The 24,409-nt window shown below is 38.9% G+C and overlaps 1 protein-coding gene across 3 annotated transcripts in view; it reads left to right on the top strand.

Moving 5' to 3' along the window:
• The window catches only part of SOAT1 (sterol O-acyltransferase 1), a 59,892-nt gene extending 35,917 nt beyond the window's left edge, over positions 1 to 23,975 (top strand). For all 3 annotated transcript variants that reach the window (XM_082857186.1, XM_082857187.1, XM_082857188.1), the window contains 13 exons: positions 9,843 to 9,991; positions 11,159 to 11,218; positions 11,938 to 12,045; positions 12,915 to 13,197; positions 14,147 to 14,225; positions 14,784 to 14,865; positions 15,400 to 15,445; positions 16,467 to 16,596; positions 18,199 to 18,296; positions 19,392 to 19,490; positions 20,516 to 20,651; positions 21,255 to 21,400; positions 22,925 to 23,975. In XM_082857186.1, coding sequence (XP_082713312.1) covers positions 9,843 to 9,991; positions 11,159 to 11,218; positions 11,938 to 12,045; positions 12,915 to 13,197; positions 14,147 to 14,225; positions 14,784 to 14,865; positions 15,400 to 15,445; positions 16,467 to 16,596; positions 18,199 to 18,296; positions 19,392 to 19,490; positions 20,516 to 20,651; positions 21,255 to 21,400; positions 22,925 to 22,981 — 1,473 coding nt within the window. In that variant the 3' untranslated portion in view covers positions 22,982 to 23,975. The remainder of the gene's footprint in view (positions 1 to 9,842; positions 9,992 to 11,158; positions 11,219 to 11,937; positions 12,046 to 12,914; positions 13,198 to 14,146; positions 14,226 to 14,783; positions 14,866 to 15,399; positions 15,446 to 16,466; positions 16,597 to 18,198; positions 18,297 to 19,391; positions 19,491 to 20,515; positions 20,652 to 21,254; positions 21,401 to 22,924) is intronic.
• Positions 23,976 to 24,409: the final 434 nt, after the last annotated feature.

Genomic DNA, 24,409 nt, shown 5'->3' with positions numbered 1-24,409 from the left:
TGTAAGTTGGTATTCTTGGTAAGAAATTACATGATTTTAGAGCTCTGTTGAAGATCTTACAGGTGATGGTTACTCTCTGTTTTGTAATGTCTCTGGAAACAAGAAAACACTGTGCTGTGTAGTGTAATTCACTTGGCAGCTTTTTTTTTCCATAGTGCCAAACAAAGATCAGTGGCATCTTAGATAAGGTACTTTCTTTTAGGAAAAAAGTGCAAGGTTTAAAAGATTTTATTTTAATGTTATGATACCATATCACAACAGGAGGATTGTTTCAAGAACAGGAGGAATATATTTTCTTAATTAATGTAGTTTTTTTTTCTGATTATAGGAGTAATATAGGCTCATTGCAGAAAATTTATGAGACAAAGTATAAAAAGGAAACACTCACCACCCATATGCCCACCACTTGGAGATAATATTTTGGTTTATTTTCTCCTGTAATTTGTTTTCCTTCTTATATCGTATGCACAGATCCAAGTAGACACATGCAGGCATGTGTGTCAGATACATTAGCAAAATCAGCATCCATTTATCTATTCAGTTGTATATTTTTCTTAACATCATTTTGTGACATTTTTGTGTTAAATATTCTTTGAAAATGTGATTTTTAAAAAATTATTTCATGATAGTCATTTGTACAGATGTATCATATGGTAACTACTGGGAATGTAATATTTTTACTCCTTTCTGGTTTTCTAGCATTTAATAATGGCTAATGAAGTGAAGGAGGTAGGCAGTGATGATGAGAAACTGTAATATATACCATTTGGATAGTTAAGATGCAGGAGCTACCTAAGTAGATTAAGGTAAATAAATGTGTTTCAGCTCAGTTTAGACTGATAACAATATGATACCAAGAATATTGTAGTCTAACTTAAATTGGGAAATAGCCCAGGATGAATTTTATTTTAAATTAAAAGGGATTAAAATTCAGAGCTCTAATTTGATTAGTTCCTGGTTTATCTTGAACCTTTGGCTTCCTGTATTAAGGATTACGTAACAGTTATACTCAAGACTTTTTTTGACTATGTAGGAGGAATTTATTACAGTGCACTGTTTAGGACTTTAAACCTCTTCTACATTGATGCCTGCAAGTGAAATGTTTGTAATAGAACTAAGCCAAACAACACCTTTTTACTAGATGACCTGCCATTTTCAGGCTACATGTATGTACATCATTGACTTTTTAGGTTTTACTTTTTTGGCTTATGGTGCTAATCATATAGAAACTATTTTATATAAAGTACAGTGGAAAGCAATATAATGTAATGCGAACTCTGAGGTCCGATAGACTGGAGTTCTGATCCTAGTTCTATAGCCTACAAGTGGTGACCTTGGGTAAGTCACGTCACTTGACTTGTTCACACTTAGATTTGTCATATGTAAAATAGGAATTCTATTGCCTACTTCAAAGACAGTTTTAAGACTAGAAATAATATTTAAAAGGCCCTAAGAGAGTATCTAGCATAAAGCAGTCATTCAATTATTAACAGCCATTATCAACAATAAGAACAGTAGTGATTTTTAGTCCCTTTCCCTTTATATTTTCCACAGAGAAATCAGGGCTATGTAGTTTTGTTTTGTTTTAGATATCTACTTTCTGCTCTATAATAGATACTGAATAAAGCAAGCAGTGGTATGAGTAGGGGTTTCGGGGGCAGGAGTTGATATCAAAAGCTGTTTGGAAATATATTTAACACCTACAGTCTTGGCAGTTGTTTTGCTGAGAGGTGACTGTAGAGTGGTTAACAAATAGACATGGTTTTAAAGTCAGGTGGGGGAGATAGACATTAAGACACCAAAAAATAGAAATATAAAGCATTTTAGATTGTATTAAGTACAATGATGGAAAAGAATAAGATGCCGTATACGTTAGAGTGAATTGTTAGGGGAGCCCTCTCTTGGGGATTCAATTTAAACACTGTATTACCTGTTCTGTTGTGTTACTTGCTTTGCCCAAAAAGGTCAGGTTTCTGGTTCCATGCCACTGTGAGGTTAAAAGATTCTCTGTGCAAAGCCAGATGGTAAATCAGAGAAACAAGTAATTCATGAACTAGTGATATGACCTTGTGGAGTCAGAGTATAATATATATATATTTTTTAAATTTATTTTATTTATTTATTTTTGGCTGCGTTGGGTCTTCGTTGCTGCACGTGGGCTTTCTCAAGTTGCGGCAAGCGGGGGCTACTTTTCGTTGCAGTGCTCGGGCTTCTCATTGCGGTGGCTTCTCTTGTTGTGGAGCACAGGCTCTAGGCACGCGGGCTTCAGTAGTTGTGGCTCGAGGGCTCAGTAGTTGTGGCTTACGGGCTTAGTTGCTCCGCGGCATGTGGGATCTTCCCAGACCAGGGCTCAAACCCGTGTCGCCCTGCATTGGCAGGCAGATTCTTTTTTTTCTTTTTTTTTTTTTTTGCGGTACGTGGACCTCTCCCGTTGCGGAGCACAGGCTCTGCAGCCATGGTCACGGGCCCAGCCACTCCGTGGCATGTGGGATCTTCCCGGACCGGGGCACGAACCCATGTCCCCTGCATTGGCAGACAGACTCTCAACCACTGCACCACCAGGGAAGCCCCAGCAGGCGGATTCTTAACCACTGTGCCACAAGGGAAGCAGGTGATGCTTTTGTTTAAAAAACAAAAATTAAAAATTTTTTTTTACTTACTAGATCACCAGTTTATTATAAAAGGATATAATAGCTCAGGAACAGCCAGGTGGAAGAGATGCACAGGGCAAGTATGGGGAAAGGGTGCGGAGGTTCCATGCTCTCTGAGTGAGCCATTCTCCCTGCGTCACCATGGGTTCACCAACCCGGAAGTTCCAGAGTATAATATTTTATACTCTCTACTCAGAGTATACATGTTTATTTTGTGTTTCTTTCTCTCAGCCTACTTTATAATTTTTTCATGCCTCTGTAAGGGTTACTTTATCCATAAACGACCCTGCTCTTTTCACATTTTAAGACTCAGTCCAAAGCAACCTCTGTTTGGAAGGCTTTTTAGAAGTGTTCGATTTCTGAAGTGCAAATCTGAATATGTTTATAAACCTTGTGCTTAAAACATTATTGGTTTTCAGTTGCCCTTAGGATAAAATGAAAAATTCTTAAAATGGGGGAATTCCCTGGCGGTCCAGTGGTTAGGACTCCTCCTTGCTTTCACTGCCGAGGGCCCAGGTTCAATCCCCGGTTGGGGGAACTTCCCTGGTGGTCAGATGGGTAAGACTCCATGCTCCCAATGCAGGGGTCCCAGGTTCAATCCCTGGTCGGGGAACTAGATCCCACATGCATGCCATAGCTAAGGAGTCCGCATGCTGCAATTGAAGATCCCATGTGCCGCAACTAAGGCACGGTGTGGCCTAAATCAATCAATCAATTAATCAATCAATCCCCGATTGGGGAACTAAGATCCCACAAGCCGAGTGACATGGCAAAAAAAACCAAAAAAAAAAACCTTAAAAGACCTGCATGAACTGTAGACCCTGTTTGCTTCTCCAGCCTCGTCTCTGATCACTCGTGGTGCCTTCACTGCGTTCCACCCATAGAATCTTTGCTTCTTGGTGGTTGTTCCCCATTCTTAGAATCTTAGAGGTTGTCTCCTTTAGCTGCTTGTTTTATGAGGTTCTTTGATAGATTATCTAAGCACCTTGCTTTTCTAGTTTCTAGTTAACTGCCTGCCTCCTTCCTTCTGTTGTCCTTCTGTCTATTTGTTGTGCTGGGACAATCATATAGTCCATGGGCTGGATGAAATTAATGTTAATAGAGATGAGATTGAGAAGATAAGTAAATTAGAAAGCCTATAAGCTTGTCTCCTTTTCAGGTTACTGATAGGAATTTTTAGACAGATTTATTGTCACATTTTGAAGTTCTAATTAACACGAGTTTCATGCAATAGAAGAACTCATTAGAAGGCAGAAGTGGAGCACTTCTTGTACTGTGTTTCCCTCTTACAAAGGAAATGACAGTAATAAGCAGTCACTATTTATTTCTATCAGTACTTGGATACATGAAAGGAGGAGGCTAAGGAAACTTAATAGTGTCTACAATAGAGTTCTTCCTTGCGTCCCAGTGGCAGCAGCTTCAATCAACTTTAATTCCTAACAGAGAAAGAAGACAAAGGCATCGTTGACGAAAAAAATTAGTAAGTCCTTCTAAGAAAGAAGTGGAAAATTTTATTCGCACCAAATTGAGGATTATAACCTGGGAACAGCCTCTCAGAAAGCTCCAAGAACTGTCTGCCTGTGAGAGGTCATAGTCAGTTATATTAAGTTTTTGAGATAGAGGACTGTACTTTAAATGACAGATTATTGACAGTTTACGCAATCCAGATCTAGAGGTACAAAGCAGGTAGTAGGTCATGGTCTTTGGGGCCCCTTACAAGATTAAGAAGGAAGGTTATCTCCTAAGGAGTTGTGACCCTTGATGAGATTAAGAGGGAATGTTATCTCCTAAGGAGGTCTGGTTAATGCACATGCACAATACACACTAAAGGGGAGGGAGGAGGTCCAAACAGGCAAAGAAAAATATTATGTTTAAATCTTTCTCGTCTTGCCATAAAATGTGAATTTTATATCATCAGCATTAAGAAGTGCCTTCATGCTGTTGTCGTCAAACCCAACTTTGTGTGCCTGGTGCAGTGTGAAACCAAACCAAAACATCAGAGTTTGGAGCAGAGAAAAGTTTATTGCAAGGACCAAGCAAGTGTTACGTGAAAAACTGGGTTCACTGCTTGGTGGGTGTCAAGCCAAAAGACACAACCAAGGCAGAGAGTGGGAGAAGGATTTATTCCTTTGAGAACACTGGGGATCTTTCCCAAAGCAGTGTCTCCCCAACAGCAAAATTGGGGAATTTTTAAGCTAAGTGTACATGCATATTCATGAAGGGGCTTGAGCTGAGAAGCATAGAATTGGGCCAAAGGTCCACAGAGTCTAAGCTTTAGTTGAAGTCATGAGGGTCAACGTCATTATTCCATCCTCCACCCAAGTGAGGGCCTTAGTTTCTGCTGAACTCAAAGATACTATGTATATCCCTTGAGGAGGAACTAGGACTATTGTTTCTTGACTCCTTTTCCTTTGTTCTGCATTCCCTTACTTCCCTTAAGATCATGAATTATGAGATCTGTTCAAGGGCAAGCATTGTGACCAGGCTTAGATCACAATATTACTCAGGCCAAAAATGGCTTCTCATATGTCAAGAAAGCCATGCCTAGTTTTCTTTCTCCGGGGACCCCCTACCCTATCTGCTTACACAAGGAGAATGGGTGGCTCATGCTCAGAAGACATGAACTCCGGGTGGTTTTCAGGGAAGAGTTTTTAAAGGCAACATTTGGGGTGGCGGCTGTAGGGTGTATGACTTTCTTCTGATTGGTTGGTGGTGAGGTAACAGGGTGCTGTTCCAGGAATCTCAAATCACCCTTCTGGTTGAGACCAGTCTGGGGTCCGAGCCTGCAGTTACCATCTTCCACCTGGAATTGTTCCTTTAGAACAATTTGAAGATATGTATCAGATTGTCATGTATATCCCTTGAGGAGGATCTAGGACTCTGTTTTATTGTTGAACTATCTTTCTTGACTGCTTTTCCTTTGTTTCTGCATTCCCTAATTAGTAACTCTATGAATCTGCCCTTTAGAACTCTGGGAAGGTCTAGGAGGCTCAAGCTTTTTTCCTACAAACAAGAAACAGGAAACACGAAGGCTTTTATACCTGGGAGGGCCCCGCAGGTTCCTGCTCAGTTTCACTGTCCACTGAAAGAACAGCTCAAAAGGGAAAAGTTGTGAGTTAAGTTTTATTCAGGAACCTTATTCAGGGACCTCATAGCCCAAGAAATAGCCTCTTAGTGGCTCTGAGGAGACTGTTCAAAAGAGGCAGTAGAGGAGCCAGGATATATATGAGATTTTTGCCTGGGAAAAACATGTAGTCAAGCATAGAAGGATTACTGCTAATCACAAAGAATAGACATCTCAAATTAATGATTTTAGTGCTTTTCTATGTATAGGAAGATGCAAGAATCTGGGGCCATTTGAAAATTTTCCTTAGTGTGCAATTTACTGTCTAGGGGTCAGTATATCCAAAGCACAGAATGCTTCCTTGTTTTCTCCATCCTGAATTCCCCTCAAGGGTGGGTGACTGCAGTAGCAGTGGCTTGATCCTTGTAGAACTGGAATGGTGGGCAACATTCTTTGCTTACAGTAGGAGTTTTGGAATATGGGGAGAAAAAAAAGGGGAAAAGAGAATGGTTCAATTGATGAGGAGGGTGAGGATAAGGAGGTTGCTGTAGGCTTTGGAAATTGCAAGTGTTGGGGCATGTATGGCAGCAGCTCATCTGTGGGCGAGTAGTGAGTAAAGCACAAGAACTTGTGCCGTGAGAAGTTGAGTATTTTTAATTTGAGTTGGGTAGATAAATATCAGCTTTTACTGATTTTTTTATAACAATCATTATGGCTTGTTTTTTTTCCCCATGCTCTGGTCTACTTGACCCGATACTTAATTGGGAAGGGTGCTAGATCCAGAGTATGAGGAATCCTCGTTAAAAGATTCCAAGCTCCTTTTTTAGTGTTGAATAAAATTTCAGTGGACTAATGTGAATAGGGGGTAAAGTGTTAAGACCTTACATGGTTTAGCCCCTCTCCTGCCACCCTCCCCCATCTTTTCTGACCTCAACTCTTATCACTCTTTTGCTTCAACTATAATGTCCTATTTCCTTGCTATTACTCAAACACGTCAGGGGTGTTCCTGCCTCAGGGCTTTTTACCCTTATGCTTCTTCTGGTACTTTTCCCACAGTTATCGACTAACTTGCCCTCTTAACTTTCTTCACATCTTATCAAATGTCATCTTATTTTTGAGGCTTTCTCTGACCTCTCTATGAAAAATAGCACCCTCTTTCCCCCAGACCCTTCTCTTTATTTCTTTCCCTAACACCATCTGGCATACTGTATGTCCTGTTTACCCCGACTGGGATTTTAAGTTCCATGAGGACAGGCACTAGGTTTTGTTCATTGTTGTATTTCCAGTGCCTGCAGCAGTGCCCTGAACTACACCTAGCACTTAGTGGAATGAACAAATTCTTTCCCTTCTTCTCTTTTAGTATATTTCTACGCGAGACAGCATTTTTGTACCTGAAGAAAACCTTCATCTATTAAGCAGTCCAGTGCTAGAGCTTAATGAGAAAATAACAACCACCACCACCACCACCTCCCGCTCCTTTTTTTCCGAGTGCCACTTTTTTGGGTGTTTGTTTTGTTTTTGGTTAGGGAAGCATTTTAACAGGGAAGAGCCAATTTTGACTCCACATTGGATCTGTTTCTTTTACTTTAACTTTTGCTTTCCGTTGCTTTTGTTATTATACATAATGGACTGACTCAGGGAACCCTGCCCCTCTGCCTGAATGTTAAACTAAAGTTCCTCTGTTCAGTTCATAGGGAGACAATCTGACCCTGCCCACCTGTGAATGGCTACCGAAAAGAAGAAATTAACACAACCCCTCATATTTTGCAAGATGAATGGCCTTTTTACTTTACTTCCTCACCTCCTCCCCATCTCTTCTATAAAAGAAACTGGCATCCAGACCCCGATAAGATGGAGACCCCAGTCCTCCATCTTCTCGGTCTGCCGGCTTTCCGAATAAAGTCATATTCTTTGCCTCAACACCTCATCTCCCGATTTACTGGCCTGTTGTGCGGCGAGCAGAGCGAGCTTGGACTCGGTAACAGCATCATGCCTATTGAAAAATTTCAGAATGAAGGTGGGCAGGGTCAGAATGTCTCTCTGTGAGCTGAACGAAGGCCTTGTAGTTTAACAGACAGAGGGACAGGGTTCCCTGTGGCCGGCCATTATGTATGCTTACAGCTATAGACAGTGATTATAATAACAGAAGCAACGAAACGCAAAGGTTAAAGTAAAAGAAACAGATACAACTTGGAGTCAGAATTGGCTCTTCCTTGTTACAGTTTGGAGGTAGAAGTTTTTATAAGCAAAATTTGGGGTGAGGGCTGTAGGGTGTATGGCTTCCTTCTGATTGGTTGGTGGTGAGGTAACAGGGCAGTGCTCCAGGAATCTTGCACTCAGCCTAAGGTTGCCATCCTCCATCTGGGTGGGGGCCTTTGTTCTGCAGAAGAGCTCAAAGATACAGTATATTCCTTGAGGAGGAGCCAGGACCCTGTCCCAAGGCTTGCACTATTGTTCCTTGACTGCTCCGCCCTTGTTTCTGCATCCCCTCCCTTCCCTGATAAGCAGCTGTTTGAACCTTCCCTTTGGAACTCAGGGAAGGTCAAGGAGGCTGAATGAAGCCTATTTCCTACAAACAAGAAATGGGGAACACAGAAAGCCTTTTGTGCCCAGTTCTCACTGCCCGGGACCCCAAAAACATTTGGGAACTCTGGAAGGAAGTAGTTTGAAAAGCCTTCATATAGTTCCATTAGATACATTAATATTTTCAGGCTTTACTTTTAAAAGACTTGGCCAAGCTCTTGTTAAAACAGTCCAGAAAAACAAAAACAAAAACAGAATCCAGAAAAAAGGCTACTTCAGATATTTTAGGTTCAACCTAAATAATATAGTTAGAGGAGAGAGCATTTTCTTTTCTTGAAAAATTGGTAAGTAACACTTTGTTTTCCTTTGTGTAGATGAGTCCTGCCAATTTTTTTTTTTTTTGCGGTACGCGGGCCTCTCACTGTTGTGGCCTCTCCCGTTGCGGAGCGGCCTTGGCTCACGGGCCCAGCCGCTCCGCGGCATGTGGGATCTTCCCGGACCGGGGCACGAACCCGTGTCCCCTGCATCAGCAGGAGGACTCTCAACCACTGCGCCACCAGGGAAGCCCCTGCCAATTTTAAAATACCACAATTTACAATTTGAGCATCCACAGTAGGTAGCCCATTATAATTCGAAGAAAAAATTTTTTTTTGCCTCATACTTTTCAAAAACTAAGTTTTAAAGTGTTAAAATGTATAATCTGTTATAAAAGTGTGTATTATAGTTAGATAAATATGCAGCTGTGGAGGTAGGAGTATACATTATTGTATAAATGTTGGTATCACAGAGAAATGGCATGACTTAAAATATTCAATATAAACACTGGACACTTGGCACTGAAGGAGTTGCTTGAGAAGAAAGGGGACTTAAGATTATATAATGGTGACATAATATTGATTATTGTTTTCCATACAAAAATTTGAAGAGAGAAAAATACTGTCATTTTTAGCATTTCTGTTATTTTGTTTTTGTATATCATTCGTAGGAGTTCATTTAGTAGGTGATTACTTTGATTTATGCCTAAAAGGGTATACATGCTTTTTTAAATTTTTTATTTTATTTATTTTAATTTTTGTGGCTGCGCTGGGTCTTCGTTGCTGCGTGTGGGCTTTCTCTAGTTGTGGCAAGTGGGGGCTACTCTTCGTTGCGGTGCGTGGGCTTCTCATTATAGTGGCTTCTCTTGTTGCGGAGCATGGGCTTCAGGTGCATGGGCTTCAGTAGTTGTGGCTTGTGGGCTCTAGAGTGCAGGCTCAGCAGCTGTGGCACACGGGCTTAGTTGCTCCGTGGCACGTGGGATCTTCCCGGACCAGGGTTCGAATCCGTGTCCCCTGTATTGGCAGGCAGATTCTTAACCACTGTGCCACCAGGGAAGTCCAAAGGGTATACATTCTTAAAAAGATAAATCATCATGTTGCTTTTTCAGTAGCAGTTTCTGAAACTACAGGTCAGCTGTAGAAATCACTTTTCTGTTTTTATTCCTGTGAATTCACTTATCATGGATTCCTTTTGATCCAGCTCTATTTAGGAGAACCCTTTAAAAAATGTCAACAACTCATAAGCTAGTTAGCTCCTAATGCTTTCCTTTATTTGTCTTAAAATTCTAGGAATTGAAGCCCTTTTTTATGAAGGAAGTTGGCAGTCACTTTGATGATTTTGTGACCAATCTCATTGAAAAATCCGCATCATTAGACAATGGTGGTTGTACCCTCACATCCTTTTCTGTTCTTGAAGGAGAGAACAGCCACAGAGCTAAGTAAGTACGAGTAATAGTTTCTTTTAATGCACAAGTCTACTCTAGCACAGCTCAGTGGTCTCAATGTGGATTGCACTAAAGAAGCCTGGATTCACACCGCACTACCTTTTATTAGCCATGTATTGCTATTTTAAACAGTTGAAGGCTGGGTTTCTTCATCTGAATACGTGGATTATAACAAACATGCATACCGCATTTAAGACCATGCTGACTTATAAAATAACATAGCTAACGCTTGTTGAATGCTTTACATTTAAACCAAACAATGACCCTGTGAGGCACATAATATAACTGCATATTACAGGTTAGGAAACTGAAGCGCGAAGCAGTTAAATGTTGTCCAAGATTACACAGTGGGGATTTGAACCCAGTGTCTGTGCTCTTCACTATGTCTCATACTGCCTCTCTATTGTACCCTGTACAGTACTTGTAATAAAGTACAGTGCAATTAGTATACGTTATTTTAATTGGTCAGTCATCCAGAGCAGTAGAGGGAAGGCTATCAAAGGCCAGTGTGTGCTAATTTGCCATTGTGTACTTTCCTTGGTTTTATGCCTCTTTGGTCTCTGTCTTGTTCTGGAGAACTGTTTTGACCAGAATAGCTAACCATAGCAGAAGTGCTAATGGTACTGCAAGAAGCCCTAAAGAAGGTGATAATGTTAGATGTTAAAATGTGAGGTTTTAGTAACTGGAGGTAACCTTTTAGATCAGGAGGCTGTTAGGGATTGTTGGAAGACCTTAGGGGAGGGTATCATAAACATCAGTGCAGTTTTGGAGGACAGACCAAAATAGTATGTGAACTGAGGAAAGTATGGCTGGAGGCTTGTCCTTAGGGGTGTTTAGGAGAAGGAAGAGTGGTTGTCAGCCTGTGATGCCAGGAATGCATCTCCATAGGGGCTGGGCTGTGGGGTCTTTTGAGTGCTGCTCTAGTTAGGTTTGTCTAACATCTCTTCCTTCCTAATCAGATATGTCTGCACCTACCTCACAGCATTGTTCAGAAGAAGCAAATGACAAAACATGCATAAAACCCTAACACAGTACCTGGGTCATAGTGAGAAGGCAGTTAATATTATAAGCTGTAGTTGGTAATATTGCTTTTCTTATCCATAGGTTTAAATTTCTTGTAATACTTGAAGTACTCATATTTTAATTTTTTGCTCTTCCCAGAGATCTGAGAGCACCTCCAGAACATGGAAAGATTTTTGTTATAAGGCGATCTCTCTTAGAGTGAGTATTTTTAGTTGCTTTTGTTAATTATTTGCATTAAAAAAAATCAAACTATTCTGATGGTTAGAATCACTGAGTACTCTATGAATGTTTAATAGGTTTGTTCATGTAATACATTGGTTTTGATACTTCTTCTTGCACATTTGCCATCTCTTGCTCCTCCTTTCTGAACTTTTGGTTCTGTATCTAGTTTCAAAGGAGGAGTTGGAGGTAAGAATGGTTATTGGTCCTCTGATAAATTCCTTGAAGTTGTGCTGCTAGAACAGAAATTTTCTAATTAGGTAAACCACTTCAAGAGAGTTTCGGTGGTGCTGTCTTCTTGATACATAAATTTTTTTCATCTCTTCTTTGGCTAGCCAACTTTGAGACTTGATAGTTTTCTCAGATTTACTTATTTTAGAACCCCGATTGTGTAGATTTTATGGGGGAAAAAATAGGAAGTGTAAATTAATTGTGGCAACTTCATTTGTGAATTGAAAATTAAAGGTGCATTTTGAGTAGGTAATGAATGTGTCTTTTGAAATGTTGTCTGAGTTGATTATTTACCATTGATTTCTTCATTAGAATACTGATATTCATGAGTAATGTTCTGTGATTACTGTTTGAGATGTTTTTGGAGTGTGGATTAAGCATCTTCTGAACTGCTTTGAAGTAAAGTCTTTAATATATGGTGTTTTAAAATTAAATATCGATTAATTTTATTGGAACTACATTTACAGTGAGCTGTTTGAGGTGGACCACATCAGAACGATATATCACATGTTCATTGCCCTCCTCATTCTCTTCATTCTCAGCACACTTGTAGTAGATTACATTGATGAAGGAAGGTAAGACAGTGTATCTGTTTGCTTAGTTGATGCATGGGGTGTTGGGAGTTTTCACTATATTTAAATTTTGAAAAAAGATGATTTGGTTAAATTGCTTCAGAAAATCCCAAAGCAGCTGATTTGAGGGTGAGAGTTCTCCCTCCTGAAAAGTACAACTATAAAGAATATTAGAAGTTTTATGACTTTTATTTTTAAAATGGTCTATTTTAATAGACCATCTTAGTAGTTTCTAGGTAGTTTTCCTAAATGAGAGAATATTGTATATACGACTTACCAATTTTTCTGCTATGGTATGCATTTTAGATTGTTTCTAAAAATAGGTAGTTATTGGAATTTAACGTTTGAAAAACGTGATTTTTTTAATATAAAAATCAAATTATAACTAAAAATGACTGTGATAATCATACATTGAATTATGTGCTTTATTAGTAAATTAAAATTTGAGATAATCATAATAGTATATTGGATTTTCGAATTGTACTATTTCATTCTGGAAAATCATCTTTTGTACATAAATTATTGCTATTTAAATATTTTAAGTATTTACTTTGCCATAGCGTATTTTAGAGTTTAAAATGTATTAATGTGAGAATCTAATCTTTGAGAAATTCAGAGTCTTGTTACCTTAGGTTAGTAGTTTAGGTATCTTATGTTCAAAGACCATATTATCCTAGAGCTTTTAGAAAATAGATAAATAAGTTGTGAAGCTGAGGCTTAGGAGCACATGTGTTACATTCATGACTTCTGTTTATTAGCGTTGTTGTGTCTCCTAAAGTTGAAAGTTTTGGGTCTGAAAGTTTTTAATTTTATAAATCAGTGCTTATTAAAAATCCACTTATGTGTTCTTTCTCTGTGCTTTTTTCCCCCAGGCTAGTGCTTGAGTTCAATCTCATGTCTTACGCTTTTGGCAAACTTACTGTTGCTATGTGGACGTGGTGCACCATGTTCTTATGTACACTTACAGTTCCCTATTTCCTGTTTCAACGCTGGGCCAGAGGCTATCACAGGAGTTCTCATCCAGTAGTCCATTCTGTCTTGCATTGCTTCCTTTTCGTGGTCTTCCAGATTGGAGTTCTAGGTTTGGGACCACTTTATGTTGTATTAGTGTATACACTACCACCAGCTTCCCGATTCATTGTTATACTCGAACAGGTAAGGTTTTGAGTGTTGCTCAGTACAATGCTATGCTTAGTTAATAATAATAATAATTGTTATTTTTTGTTGTATTAGTTGGATAAATTTTCATATCTGGTTCTTTGTGCTATTATCTATAAAATTAAAGTGTTAAACTACATCATCTTCTCTTTTTTTTTTTTTTTTTTTTTGCGGTACGCGGGCCTCTCACTGTTGTGGCCTCTCCCGCTGCGGAGCACAGGCTCCGGACGCGCAGGCTCAGCGGCCATGGCTCACGGGCCTAGCCGCTCCGCGGCATGTGGGATCCTCCCGGACCGGGGCACAAACCTGTGTCCCCTGCATCGGCAGGCGGACTCTCAACCACTGCGCCACTAGGGAAGCTCCATCACCTTGTCTTTTAAAATTCGTTCTACCTTCAGTGTTCTCTGATTCTTGATAATTGAAATAAATTACACTGAACTGTTCTGGATGAATTCAAATTTTGTTCTTGAACACTTTTTGTAGAAGCCATCTAAAGTATAAAATATTTTTGTAATTAAAAACTCTACTTTTGAAGTGTCAGATTCATTGTTTTGTCATATAGCCATCTAAAAGATTTATTTTGTTTGTACGCCCTTCAGAATTTTCTGACTTTTATTGGCTATCTGTAATGCTCGGTTTGGCTGTCTGTAATGCTCTTTTTGACTGATGGAAAGGACCCTTTCAGGAGACTTTCTTTGAACAGGCTTTTAATTTCTTAATTTGTAATATACCTGTAACAGATGGTGCTGTTAGTTGCAAAATAATTTGAGTAATAACATGTCTCTCTTTAGAGTTTGTTTTTCATTTGTTTTAGTCCATAAAAGTGAGTTTGAGTTGGTATATACAAAATTAAGTTCTTTGTTTATAATCTAGTGCTGTTCTGTGGTTGCTTATAAGAGACAAGACAGTGAAAGAAAATTCATCTTTTTCCCCCCCTGCTTTGTAGATTCGTTTGATAATGAAGGCCCACTCATTTGTCAGAGAGAATGTGCCTCGGGTACTCAATTCAGCCAAGGAGAAATCAAGTATGTAATTCCATAAGTCAAAGGATTATTCACAGGGTATTTCAACCTTTGGTGTTTACTGGGATGGCATATTACATTCTGTAGACATTTATGTTTGATTTTAAATACAAGGATCCAAAAAAAAAAAGAAACCTGTTGGGAGGGGAGGAAAAAAATGTATATATGATCTGAAAGACCTTCTCACTGTTTCCTGATTGTTCCTGTTTTACCTTTGGTTCCCCAAATTTAAAACATTGATCATTAGACTCTTGCAACTTCTGCGTTATTTGTGTAGAATGTTAATAGAGTCATTACACCCCGTGTGCTTACTTTTCTTGAATTGCTGCTTCAAACTCTAGAAGTTATGTCTAAGTCACAGGAGTAACTTAGTTTAGAGGGATTGGTAATATTCAATTAATTTAGGAATAAGAAGTCATCATTTTGGGAGAGCAGGAAGAAACAACATGAGCTAAGGAGAGGTAGCTTTTTGTCTTCCCTATTCTGTGCTTATTTTCCTCTTTCAGTTTTGCTGAAAGAAATTGAAGAGCCTCCAGTCTAAGCATAGTTTTCCTTTTCCAGGCACTGTTCCAGTACCCACAGTCAACCAGTACTTGTACTTCTTATTTGCTCCTACCCTCATCTACCGTGACAACTATCCCAGGTAATGGCGTTATGAAGCAGAAATGGGGTGGCACCAGGAGTGTGCCAGGAAGGAGGTGGGGTAGGTAGACCAGTTCATGTAGGGCTACAGAGCAGTTGGGATGGGTTTTAGTTTTCTTGCTGGCATGGGAAACCCCAAATCGTGATTCTAGCAATCTGATTTTATTTCAGTCATTCTTGACAGAATTGTACAAGTATTTCCTATGTCAAAAATGATGTTCTGGGGTCTTCCCTGGTGGCGCAGTGGTTGAGAGTCCACCTGCCGATGCAGGGGACATGGGTTCGTGCCCCGGTCTGGGAAGATCCCACATGCCGCGGAGCGGCTGGGCCCGTGAGCCATGGCCCCTGAGCCTGCGCGTCCGGAGCCTGTGCTCCGCAACGGGAGAGGCCACAGCAGTGAGAGGCCCACGTACCGCAAAAAAAATAACAGAAAAAAAAAAAAAAGATATTCTGTGTGGGAAGATACTGTGAGGACCTTTTTAAAAGTTCACTTATTTACTTTATTTAGAAAGTAATTTTGTTTCTTCCGTTTTAGGACTCCCACTGTAAGATGGGGTTATGTGGCTATGCAGTTTGCACAGGTAAATTTTTTTTTGTGCCTAAGGTTTGTTGGCTGGTGGGAGACGGGGATTTGAATATAATAATAATTTAATATATTTAAAGTGTTGTTTAATTCATGTCTCCTGGGAGCTCTAGAACTCTTTTTTTAAAAAATTTATTTATTATTTATTTTTGGCTGTGTTGGGTCTTCGTTTCTGTGCGAGGGCTTTCTCTAGTTGCGGCGAGCGGGGGCCGCTTTTTCATCGCGATGTGCGGGCGTCTCACTATCGCGGCCTCTCTTGTTGCGAGCACAGGCTCCAGACGCACAGGCTCAGTAGTTGTGGCTCATGGGCCTAATTGCTACTAGGGATGTAGTGGGATCGCAGCATGTGGGATCTTCCCAGACCAGGGCTCGAACCCGTGTCCCCTGCATTGGTAGGCAGATCCTCAACCACTGCACCACCAGGGAAGCCCTAGAACTCTTACTGAAGTCTTTAAACTATTCCCAGTTCAGTAAATGGTGTTTGCTTTGCCAATACATCAAAACTAATTTTCTACAATTAAAAAAAAATTTTTTTAAGTAAAATAATTCCATCTGGTTACTTCAGTATGCATCTACATTAAATTCCCCCTCCCGTTCTGTTTTTTATTTTATTTTTGGATGTATATCTGTGTGGATGTGGTATGACACTCCCTCAACCCCTTATCAGAATCATAAATCCCAGAAGATCCCATTTTAAAATCTTGTGTCAATCAAATACCCATTTATGAAATAGGTTCTTTTGTTATGAGTTTCATGTAGCAGGAAAAAGAGATTCCAGAGTCTGATCTTTTAAAAATGCCATCTGGTAAAGGGTTGGGAATAGGTATGGTAGAAATTAGGCTTGAGTACTATCTCTGAAGGATTACAGTTCGGCAATCTTATATACTAGTGTTAAATGGAATATGTGTGTAAACGTTAGTTTACAGGTCACATACATATGTTCTTTTGAAGGAAAAAAATCACTTTTTATCGTTCCCGATCAAGCTGTCTTTATTATAATTACCTTTGTTGTGTTCCAGGTTTTTGGTTGCTTTTTTTATGTGTACTACGTCTTTGAAAGGCTCTGCACCCCCTTGTTTCGGAATATCAAACAGGAGCCCTTCAGCGCTCGTGTTCTGGTCTTATGTATATTTAACTCCATCTTGCCAGGTAACATGGGTACTGGTTAATTTGGCTGTTCATAAAGTTGCAAGGAAAATAGAAAGCCATTGCGTGTGAGCACCTTTGATTTACCTGCTTTTCGCTATAAACTCATCTATGCATCTATACCCATCTTTAACCTCTTTCCATCTATCTGACAGACGAAGCATCCTTCCAGTCCCTGGCCAGTCTTTCCATTTGTCTTCTTTCACTCAAGTTTTGCTTTCTCTGACTGTGGATAGTCTGTATTCATGCTTTATCTTCCCGTTCACTATTCACTGTAATCTTGCTCCTAATCTGACCAGGCCATTGAAATGACCTTTATTAAAATCTCTAATCTCCTCCAGTAGTTGGCTTAGCTCTTATTCTGTTTGATCTCCATGAAGCATTGGGTGCTGTTGACCACATTTTGAAGTCTGTCTTGCCACTTATTCTCCTGTCTTTCTGGCCATACCATACATAGCAGTGAACCAGACATACATACTCTTTATTCTCTGGAAGCTTGCAGTTTAGTTATATTTACAGTTTCCTTTACTTACTCTTTCTCTTTCCTCTACCCATTATATGTTGGTATTGTTTTCTGCCATCACGTTCTTTCTTCCTCTCCCTCTCTCCCAGACATCTGCTAGTAATCCTCCCTGATTGCCCCTCAAGATTTACTCCAATAAATTATTTTATCTGTCCCTCTGATGGGATATGTGTTACATATGTGTGTCTTCCTCACTAAGCTGCAAATTCCATAAGCTTAAGCATTGTATCTTATAGCCAGTCATAGTCTCTCCTACATTGTCTTATACATAGTAGGCTAATATTTTTTGAAAAAACAAGTGAATGAAAAGGATGGGCATGTAAATGGGTATTTTAAAATATAGTGTAATATATAATATACTAAGGTGCTGTTGAACTTTGTCTCATAGTGGAGATGACATTTAACATTGGGTATTGAAAAATAAATAGGCATTTGCCGGGCAGAGGGGTGGTGGAAAGTTGCTTCCAGGTAGTGGGGTGGATTCAAAGGCATGGAGTATTTTGGAATGGCAGAAGTTCAGTTGCAGATGATGTTTGCTACATTGGGAGTAGAGGCAGAGATAAGTTAACCTTGTCACTATTGACATTTTGGGCTGGATAATTCTTTCTTTGGGGGGCTGTCACGTGCATTGTAGGATATTAGCCACATCCTGGCCTCTAACAACTGGATATCATAGCACAAGGCCCGCTTCTTGAATTGTGATAACCAAAAATGTCTCCAGAATTGCCAGCCATCTCCTGGGGGCAAAATCTCTCCCAGTTTTAAACAGCTGGTTTAGAGGAATACACGGCCAGATTTTAAAGGGCTTTTACCACCAAGTTAAGCCATACATCTAGGCATTTCCATTAAAAACAGGCTGGGTCATTTTTGTCTATAAAACCCACTTGGAAGAAAGTTATTTCTTTATTAGGTTAAAATAATTAACTTTCAAAATACACTGTATCATTTCTGGAATGGGTAAGCTGGAATAATAGCTTTTATTTTACAAAATAATTCCAGCTAAGCAAATGACGACATATAATTAACTGATTGGTATGTGAGCTGTTTGGAAAGAGTCTTAATATTGTTCATCTTATTTTTAGCTGTGCTGATACTGTTCCTTAGTTTTTTTGCCTTTTTGCACTGCTGGCTCAATGCCTTTGCTGAGATGTTACGCTTTGGTGACAGGATGTTTTATAAGGTAATGTGTACTTGGACTCATCTTCCTTTTCACATTTTATTTGTGTACTCGTTAAGTATTTGAGCATTGTTAGCTACTAGCTTTTTAACATAAATGTTGTGAAATCATTTTCTTCCACAGGTTTTACCAATATTAAGTCTGAAATTCTATTACTGATTTAAGTGACATAGTCTTGTCTTTTCTTCTACCTCTAAATCTCCCTTAGTACCGCATTTGGTTCCTGCTGGATCCTGTATTGGTGATTACAGTGGGAAAGCAGGTGTCCAGAGGGCATTCTGAGACTTTGCTGACTTTTTATTCATTTGAAATCGGCTGTCTGGTGCTGTAGGAGTGATCTCAGCAAATTATTCTATTTAAGATTGTTGAACAGTTCATGAAGGAAGTAACTTTTCCCTCCTTTATTTTGAAAGGCATTAATTCTGCTTCAGATAGTATTCTTACACTTCCAAAGTTGGAATTAAGTTGTAGAGTAGAGGCAGAGTGGTTCTCAGTGTTCTGTAATCCCACCTGAAGCCCTCTAGAATTTTGTCTGTTCACGTTTTGGCAACACTCCAAGCCTACCCCTCCTTTCTCAAAGAAGCAGCGAGTGTGTGTTGCAAATTTTATGTCTTATTCCATTGGTCTGATCTTAGAGTAAAAACAGGATATATATAAAGGAGCACCAGGACTTGGAGGTAGCCACCATCTCACTTAAATTTTGCTGTCTATGATACCAGCAAACTGCTCTTGAGGGTTATCACCCTATCTAAGTCTGTGTGACCTTAGAATTCTCTCATTGTGTTTTAGCAAGGTAAGGGGGATTTACTGATTGTTATTTAGATGAACATTAGATTTAATGATTATGTTGTGTATCTTCCATCATAACTTGTGTGATAAAGAGATAGTGAACCTGGGAACTTAATCATCCATAGAACTAGGATTAATGTCACATTGGACACTAATAACCAAAATGCCTTTGAAGATTTTTCTGACATCAGTGTATGGACTAACAATTTATCATAACACACTCTAGGTGTTATATTATGTGTGTATATTCCCTGGGAGTAGGTTTTGCTTTGGTTCTGTGTATATGTATACCTTTGCTTTTTTCCTTAGGACTGGTGGAACTCCACATCATACTCTAACTATTACAGGACCTGGAATGTGGTGGTCCATGACTGGCTATATTACTATGCTTACAAGGACTTTCTCTGGGTAAGCAGCGAGATTTAGTTAATGTTGTTTAAGAAATAGAGATTCTTTTCCAGAAAGTATTACTATTGTGCAGCTGGAGGAAGTTATACTTAGTTGTCTTCAATTCTCTTATGAGCCGTTAATGTCTTAAGAAACCTGCTTTGAATAGCACTGCTTAGAGACCAGTATCCACAGTTACTAGGACTAAGACCATGTTTTTGCTCTGGATTTTGATTTTACATGACTACAAAGTAAGAATGCGTGCAGGCATTTGGAGAAGTTGAAATGATCCACCAGTAATGGATCATTTTGTTGGAGTCTCATTGCCAGCAAATAATCTCCCCTAGCTTTTTCCATTTGTTTTTTTGTTTTTCTTCCTTTGTTAGAAGTGGAGAAACCACCTATGTTCGGATTTACAGCTCTCCGATATAGATTATTAATATATGTCTTTGAGACATTCTTTAGAGCATCACTTATTTAGACTGAAGAAACGTAGTCTTGAGTCTCATGGTTGATTAACGTTGGTATCTCTGGATTGCAGGTTTGAATTGTTAAATAAGGGCACTATTTGGTTAAATGACAGTGTGTTGTGGTGCAAATAGCACAGTATTCGAATGTTCTTTCATAAATGTAATTTGACTTATGGAGGCAAGTCCCTTGTTTCTAAATCTTAGTTTTGTTACCTGTAAAAATGGTACCTGCCCAATCTACCGTACAATGCTACTCTAGATTTGATGTGTCGTTTAGCAATGAAAACTATGTTTTGTCAACCATAGTGAGTTACAAGTATAAGTTATTAATGTTTTTGAAAATATGCTCGATCTTTCAACATTAATGGTTTTGAAAATATGTCATTTAGTAAAGTAAGGATTTTTAAGCGTAGATGTTTTTGTCATTATTTTAGTACATTGGATTACTCCAAGTAGACTTAGAAAATCAAATATGAATATAATAGGTGCTTTTAGTGTGTGTTAATTATAAGTCTTATGTACTTCATGTTTAATTACTTTCTGAAAATTGCCTCTAATATTTTCCTTTTACCCTAGTTTTTCACAAAGAAGTTCAAGTCAGCTGCCATGTTAGCTGTCTTTGCTGTGTCTGCTGTAGTGCACGAATATGCCTTGGCTGTTTGCTTGAACTTTTTCTATCCAGTGCTTTTCGTGCTCTTCATGTTCTTTGGAAGTAAGTATCTTGGCATCTCCTGAGTACTGAGTATTATGCTAAAAGAAATTCAGAAAATAAAATATAAAATCAAAGTAGAAAACTAGATAGTAATACCATTTCAAGGCAATGTTTGTTTATCAGATGGTAAGAACATTAATTTTGAGTAATTATGTACAACTCTGTTGCAGGATGCTTACACTTTGATGTAGAGAAATGAACTAAATAAGCTCTTGAAGACTGTTGATAACACTGACTTGGTAGCTCATAAAAACGATAAACAACCTCGCCATTCTTAAACTCTGTTCAGTGTTCACTCTCTGAAAAAAACTAACCCTTTTTTGGGTGGGGTGGAGAGGGACAAGTTAGAATAGGAATGCGTCCATGAAATATGTTTTCACCTGTTCTGAATACTGATTGCTTCCCAAATAATCACTGATTAATAAATTTAAACAGTGAAGCTTCATTTGTACTTATGGGACCAATGGCCAGCACAGAACGTGTATATACACAGTTGATGCTGTTTATGATAACTAAATGATTGTAGCAGATATCTGAGGCCCCTCATCTGGTAGATTTTGTTTTGATGACTATATATATTTTTTGTTGTTTTCCTAACTTCAGTGGCTTTCAACTTCATTGCCAATGATAGTCGGAAAAGGCCAATTTGGAATGTTCTGATGTGGACTTCCCTTTTCGCGGGCAATGGAGTCCTCCTGTGCTTTTATTCTCAAGAGTGGTATGCACGTCAACACTGCCCCTTGAAAAATGTGAGTCATCCATCAGGCTGGAGTGGTGAAGTAACCTATTTGTCCCCTGATTGTGAGGGTTGGTGGGCAGTGTTAAGGGGAAGGGAGTAGTGGAGATGGTGATAAATTAATGTTAAGGGGAGGGAAATGTGGAGTAAAAGCAGTAACTTATCTTACTGCACTGTCCTTGAACTTTTTCTTTTCTTTGGTTTTCTTCCCATTGAACTCTCCTAGTTCTTGGTTCTCTCTCTCTTTTTTTTCTCTTTATCTGATTTTTCTGTAGCTCCTTCTAATATTCTTCCTGTGCCCTGAAAATGTAGGTCTTCTCCAAGGTTTTCCCAGTGGCATGTGTATCCACCCCCACCCCCAAATATGCATCTTTTACCTCTTCCTTCCCGAAGTAATAAACTCTATAAAAATGTCCAGCTAGACTCATATGCCTAGGAGCCCATTTCCCTTTTTTTTGTTGTATTTTTCTTGTTTGTAATTTTGTAAGAGTCTCATTCTTAGAGCTTTAGTTTTCGGCTGCTTGTAGAAAACTCCCAAATATTTGGGGTGGGGGGCTTCTTGATACATCTGCTTGGGTATTTCTCACGGATACCTATAACTGAAGATGTTTAAAATCAAATTAATCAGTTTCTCTCCCAAAGCTTCTGTCCACCCTGATTTTGCTATGCTGCCCTCGCATCCCCTCCTTATTTCCTGTGAGTCCCCTTTGTGCATTTGAACTACCTGCTCTGGACTCTGGACTCTGTCTCTGGTCACTCTGCTCTTTGCATTCAGATTTCACCTGTCAGATTTTATCAAGATCTGATTAGGATGCAGTGTCATCCAGGAAGCTTATTTATTTATTTATTTGGTTGGTTGGTTGCTTGGTTGCGCTGGGTCTTAGTTGCGGCTCTCCGGCTCCTTAGTTGTGGCACATGGGCTCCTTGCTTGTGGCATGCGAACTCTTAGTTGCGGCATGCATGTGGGATCTAGTTCCCTGACCAGGGATCGAACCCAGGCCCCCTGCGTGGAGTCTTAACCACTGCACCACCAGGGAAGTCCCCGTGAAGCTTTTTAAAATTCCTGCTCTAGTCTCTTTTCTGTTTCTGAACTTTCATAGTATTTCATCTGTTCCTCGTTTAGATAATTCAGTAATTTAAGCTTTGTATTATAGTAATTTGTGTATATTATCATCCTTAACCTACCACCATTTAGATTTAGGGCTACTAAAAATAGGACTGTGCTAAAACAAAATGCAAGATACAGAAAAAAGGTAGTGCCTCTTTAGAATTTGGTCAGGAGTCCATGCAGTTGTGCAGAGTTTACTGGACTTAGCTTCATGTAAAGCTTCTAAATCAAGTAAATCTGTGCTATAGATAAAAATGATGAACATCTTTTGAATTAGTGAGCTGCTTATAGCTTGAAGGTTACTGAAATGCTGGGAGGCATTTTAGAGACGTGCCATGTGTAACATCAACACCCCCTATCTACCCCATATCTCATACGTACAGTGCACAGAAATAAACTACTCTTCCATTCTTTTTTTTCCCCTCAAAGCCCACATTTCTGGATTACATCCGGCCACGTTCCTGGACTTGTCGTTATGTGTTTTAGAAGCTTGGACTTTGTTTCCTTCCTTGACTGAAGATTGGGTATTCTACCTGATTTGGGGCCAGCATCTGTTTCCAGCCGTTACTGAAGTTATCTGTGTTATTTGGACCACTCCAGGCTTTACAGATGGCTCACTCCATTACTAGGTCACCTGAAGCTGAGCTGTTAGAAGTTTCCTGGAAGCTTGTACACTTTTGAGCAGTTCTTAATTTTTTCCTTTTTGGGAGAAGGGAGACTTGTAGCTGATATAATGACAGATTTTTGCTGGGTCATATCAGCTTAAACCTCAGAAATTCTGTTTTGTTTCTTGATTGCATCTAATTTGAGACTAAACATCATGCTTTCTTGGCCACTGAATTAGCCAAAACATTGATGAAGAAATCATTTAAGTACCCCTGGCTTAGAAATTTTTTCATGTGCATTGTTGGAATGTATGCTCATTAACCATGCAATTGGGAAAGAAAATAATGTGGAATGTTTTGCTATTTCTAGTAAAGAGAAAATATCTATTTTTCCAAAGATAATCTTGTTATATATCCTAATTTGTATTTTTTTTTAAAGTTCAGTTCTATTTTTACCTTGTTTTTGCTATACAGTGTAGGTCGTGATATCTGTGAAGCAAAATTATCCCTTTCACCTTGAATTCTTGAGTTTGCATCCATAATATTATATATTGAGGGAGACAGAAGTAGGAAGGGAAAAAGAAGTGGCACAGGACAAAGAAAAATATTTCCTCTTTTAATTTCTAAAGTAATTTTTAAAAGAACTTGCAGAGTCAATAATGTGTTTAAATTATTTTATTGTGGAACTTATGTGGAAGATAACTTTTGTTGTTTAAACTTTCAGGTAATAACTTCTTTGAAGTTATTTAGAAGTAACCTTTGGTACAGTTATTTTATCTAATAAATACTGACATGAATTATTTTTCAGACTAGTAAGTCTGTTACATAAGTATTAATCACCACCATTAATATTAAAGGGAATATTAAAGATACAGAAGCTGGCTTCTGCATTTGCTCAATTATTATACTTTTTTTTCAATTATTATACTTCTAATGGTAGTGTACTTTAGTTGTAATAAATTAATAGGTGATCATTTTCAAGAAAATGTACTTTATTGTGTGATGTTCCATGTTATCAGATGCCTATAGCTAATACAGTGTGGTGTGTAGGAATTATTTTGGTTGTTTGAATGACATATGATTATGTTGGTAAAGACTGAGCTTTGGAAGCGTTTTTGAAGACCATGTAGGTTCAACCCAAAGAAGGGAGGCTTATGAATTACCCAAAATTTGAGAAGCAGCCAACTTGAGAAACTATCTTGGTATTTTAGCAGCCCTACTGCTATCCAGAAAGTTTTGAGAAATCTTTTTCAAATTGTTTTCAAAAAGTTAGTTTGAATCTCACAAGAAGGTAAGTAAAGTTTCTTAA

Source organism: Leucopleurus acutus (assembly GCF_964270905.1).
Source record: "Leucopleurus acutus genome assembly, chromosome: 2".
NCBI lineage: Eukaryota > Metazoa > Chordata > Mammalia > Artiodactyla > Delphinidae > Leucopleurus > Leucopleurus acutus.
This window is presented reverse-complemented; position numbering and strand designations above follow the sequence as displayed.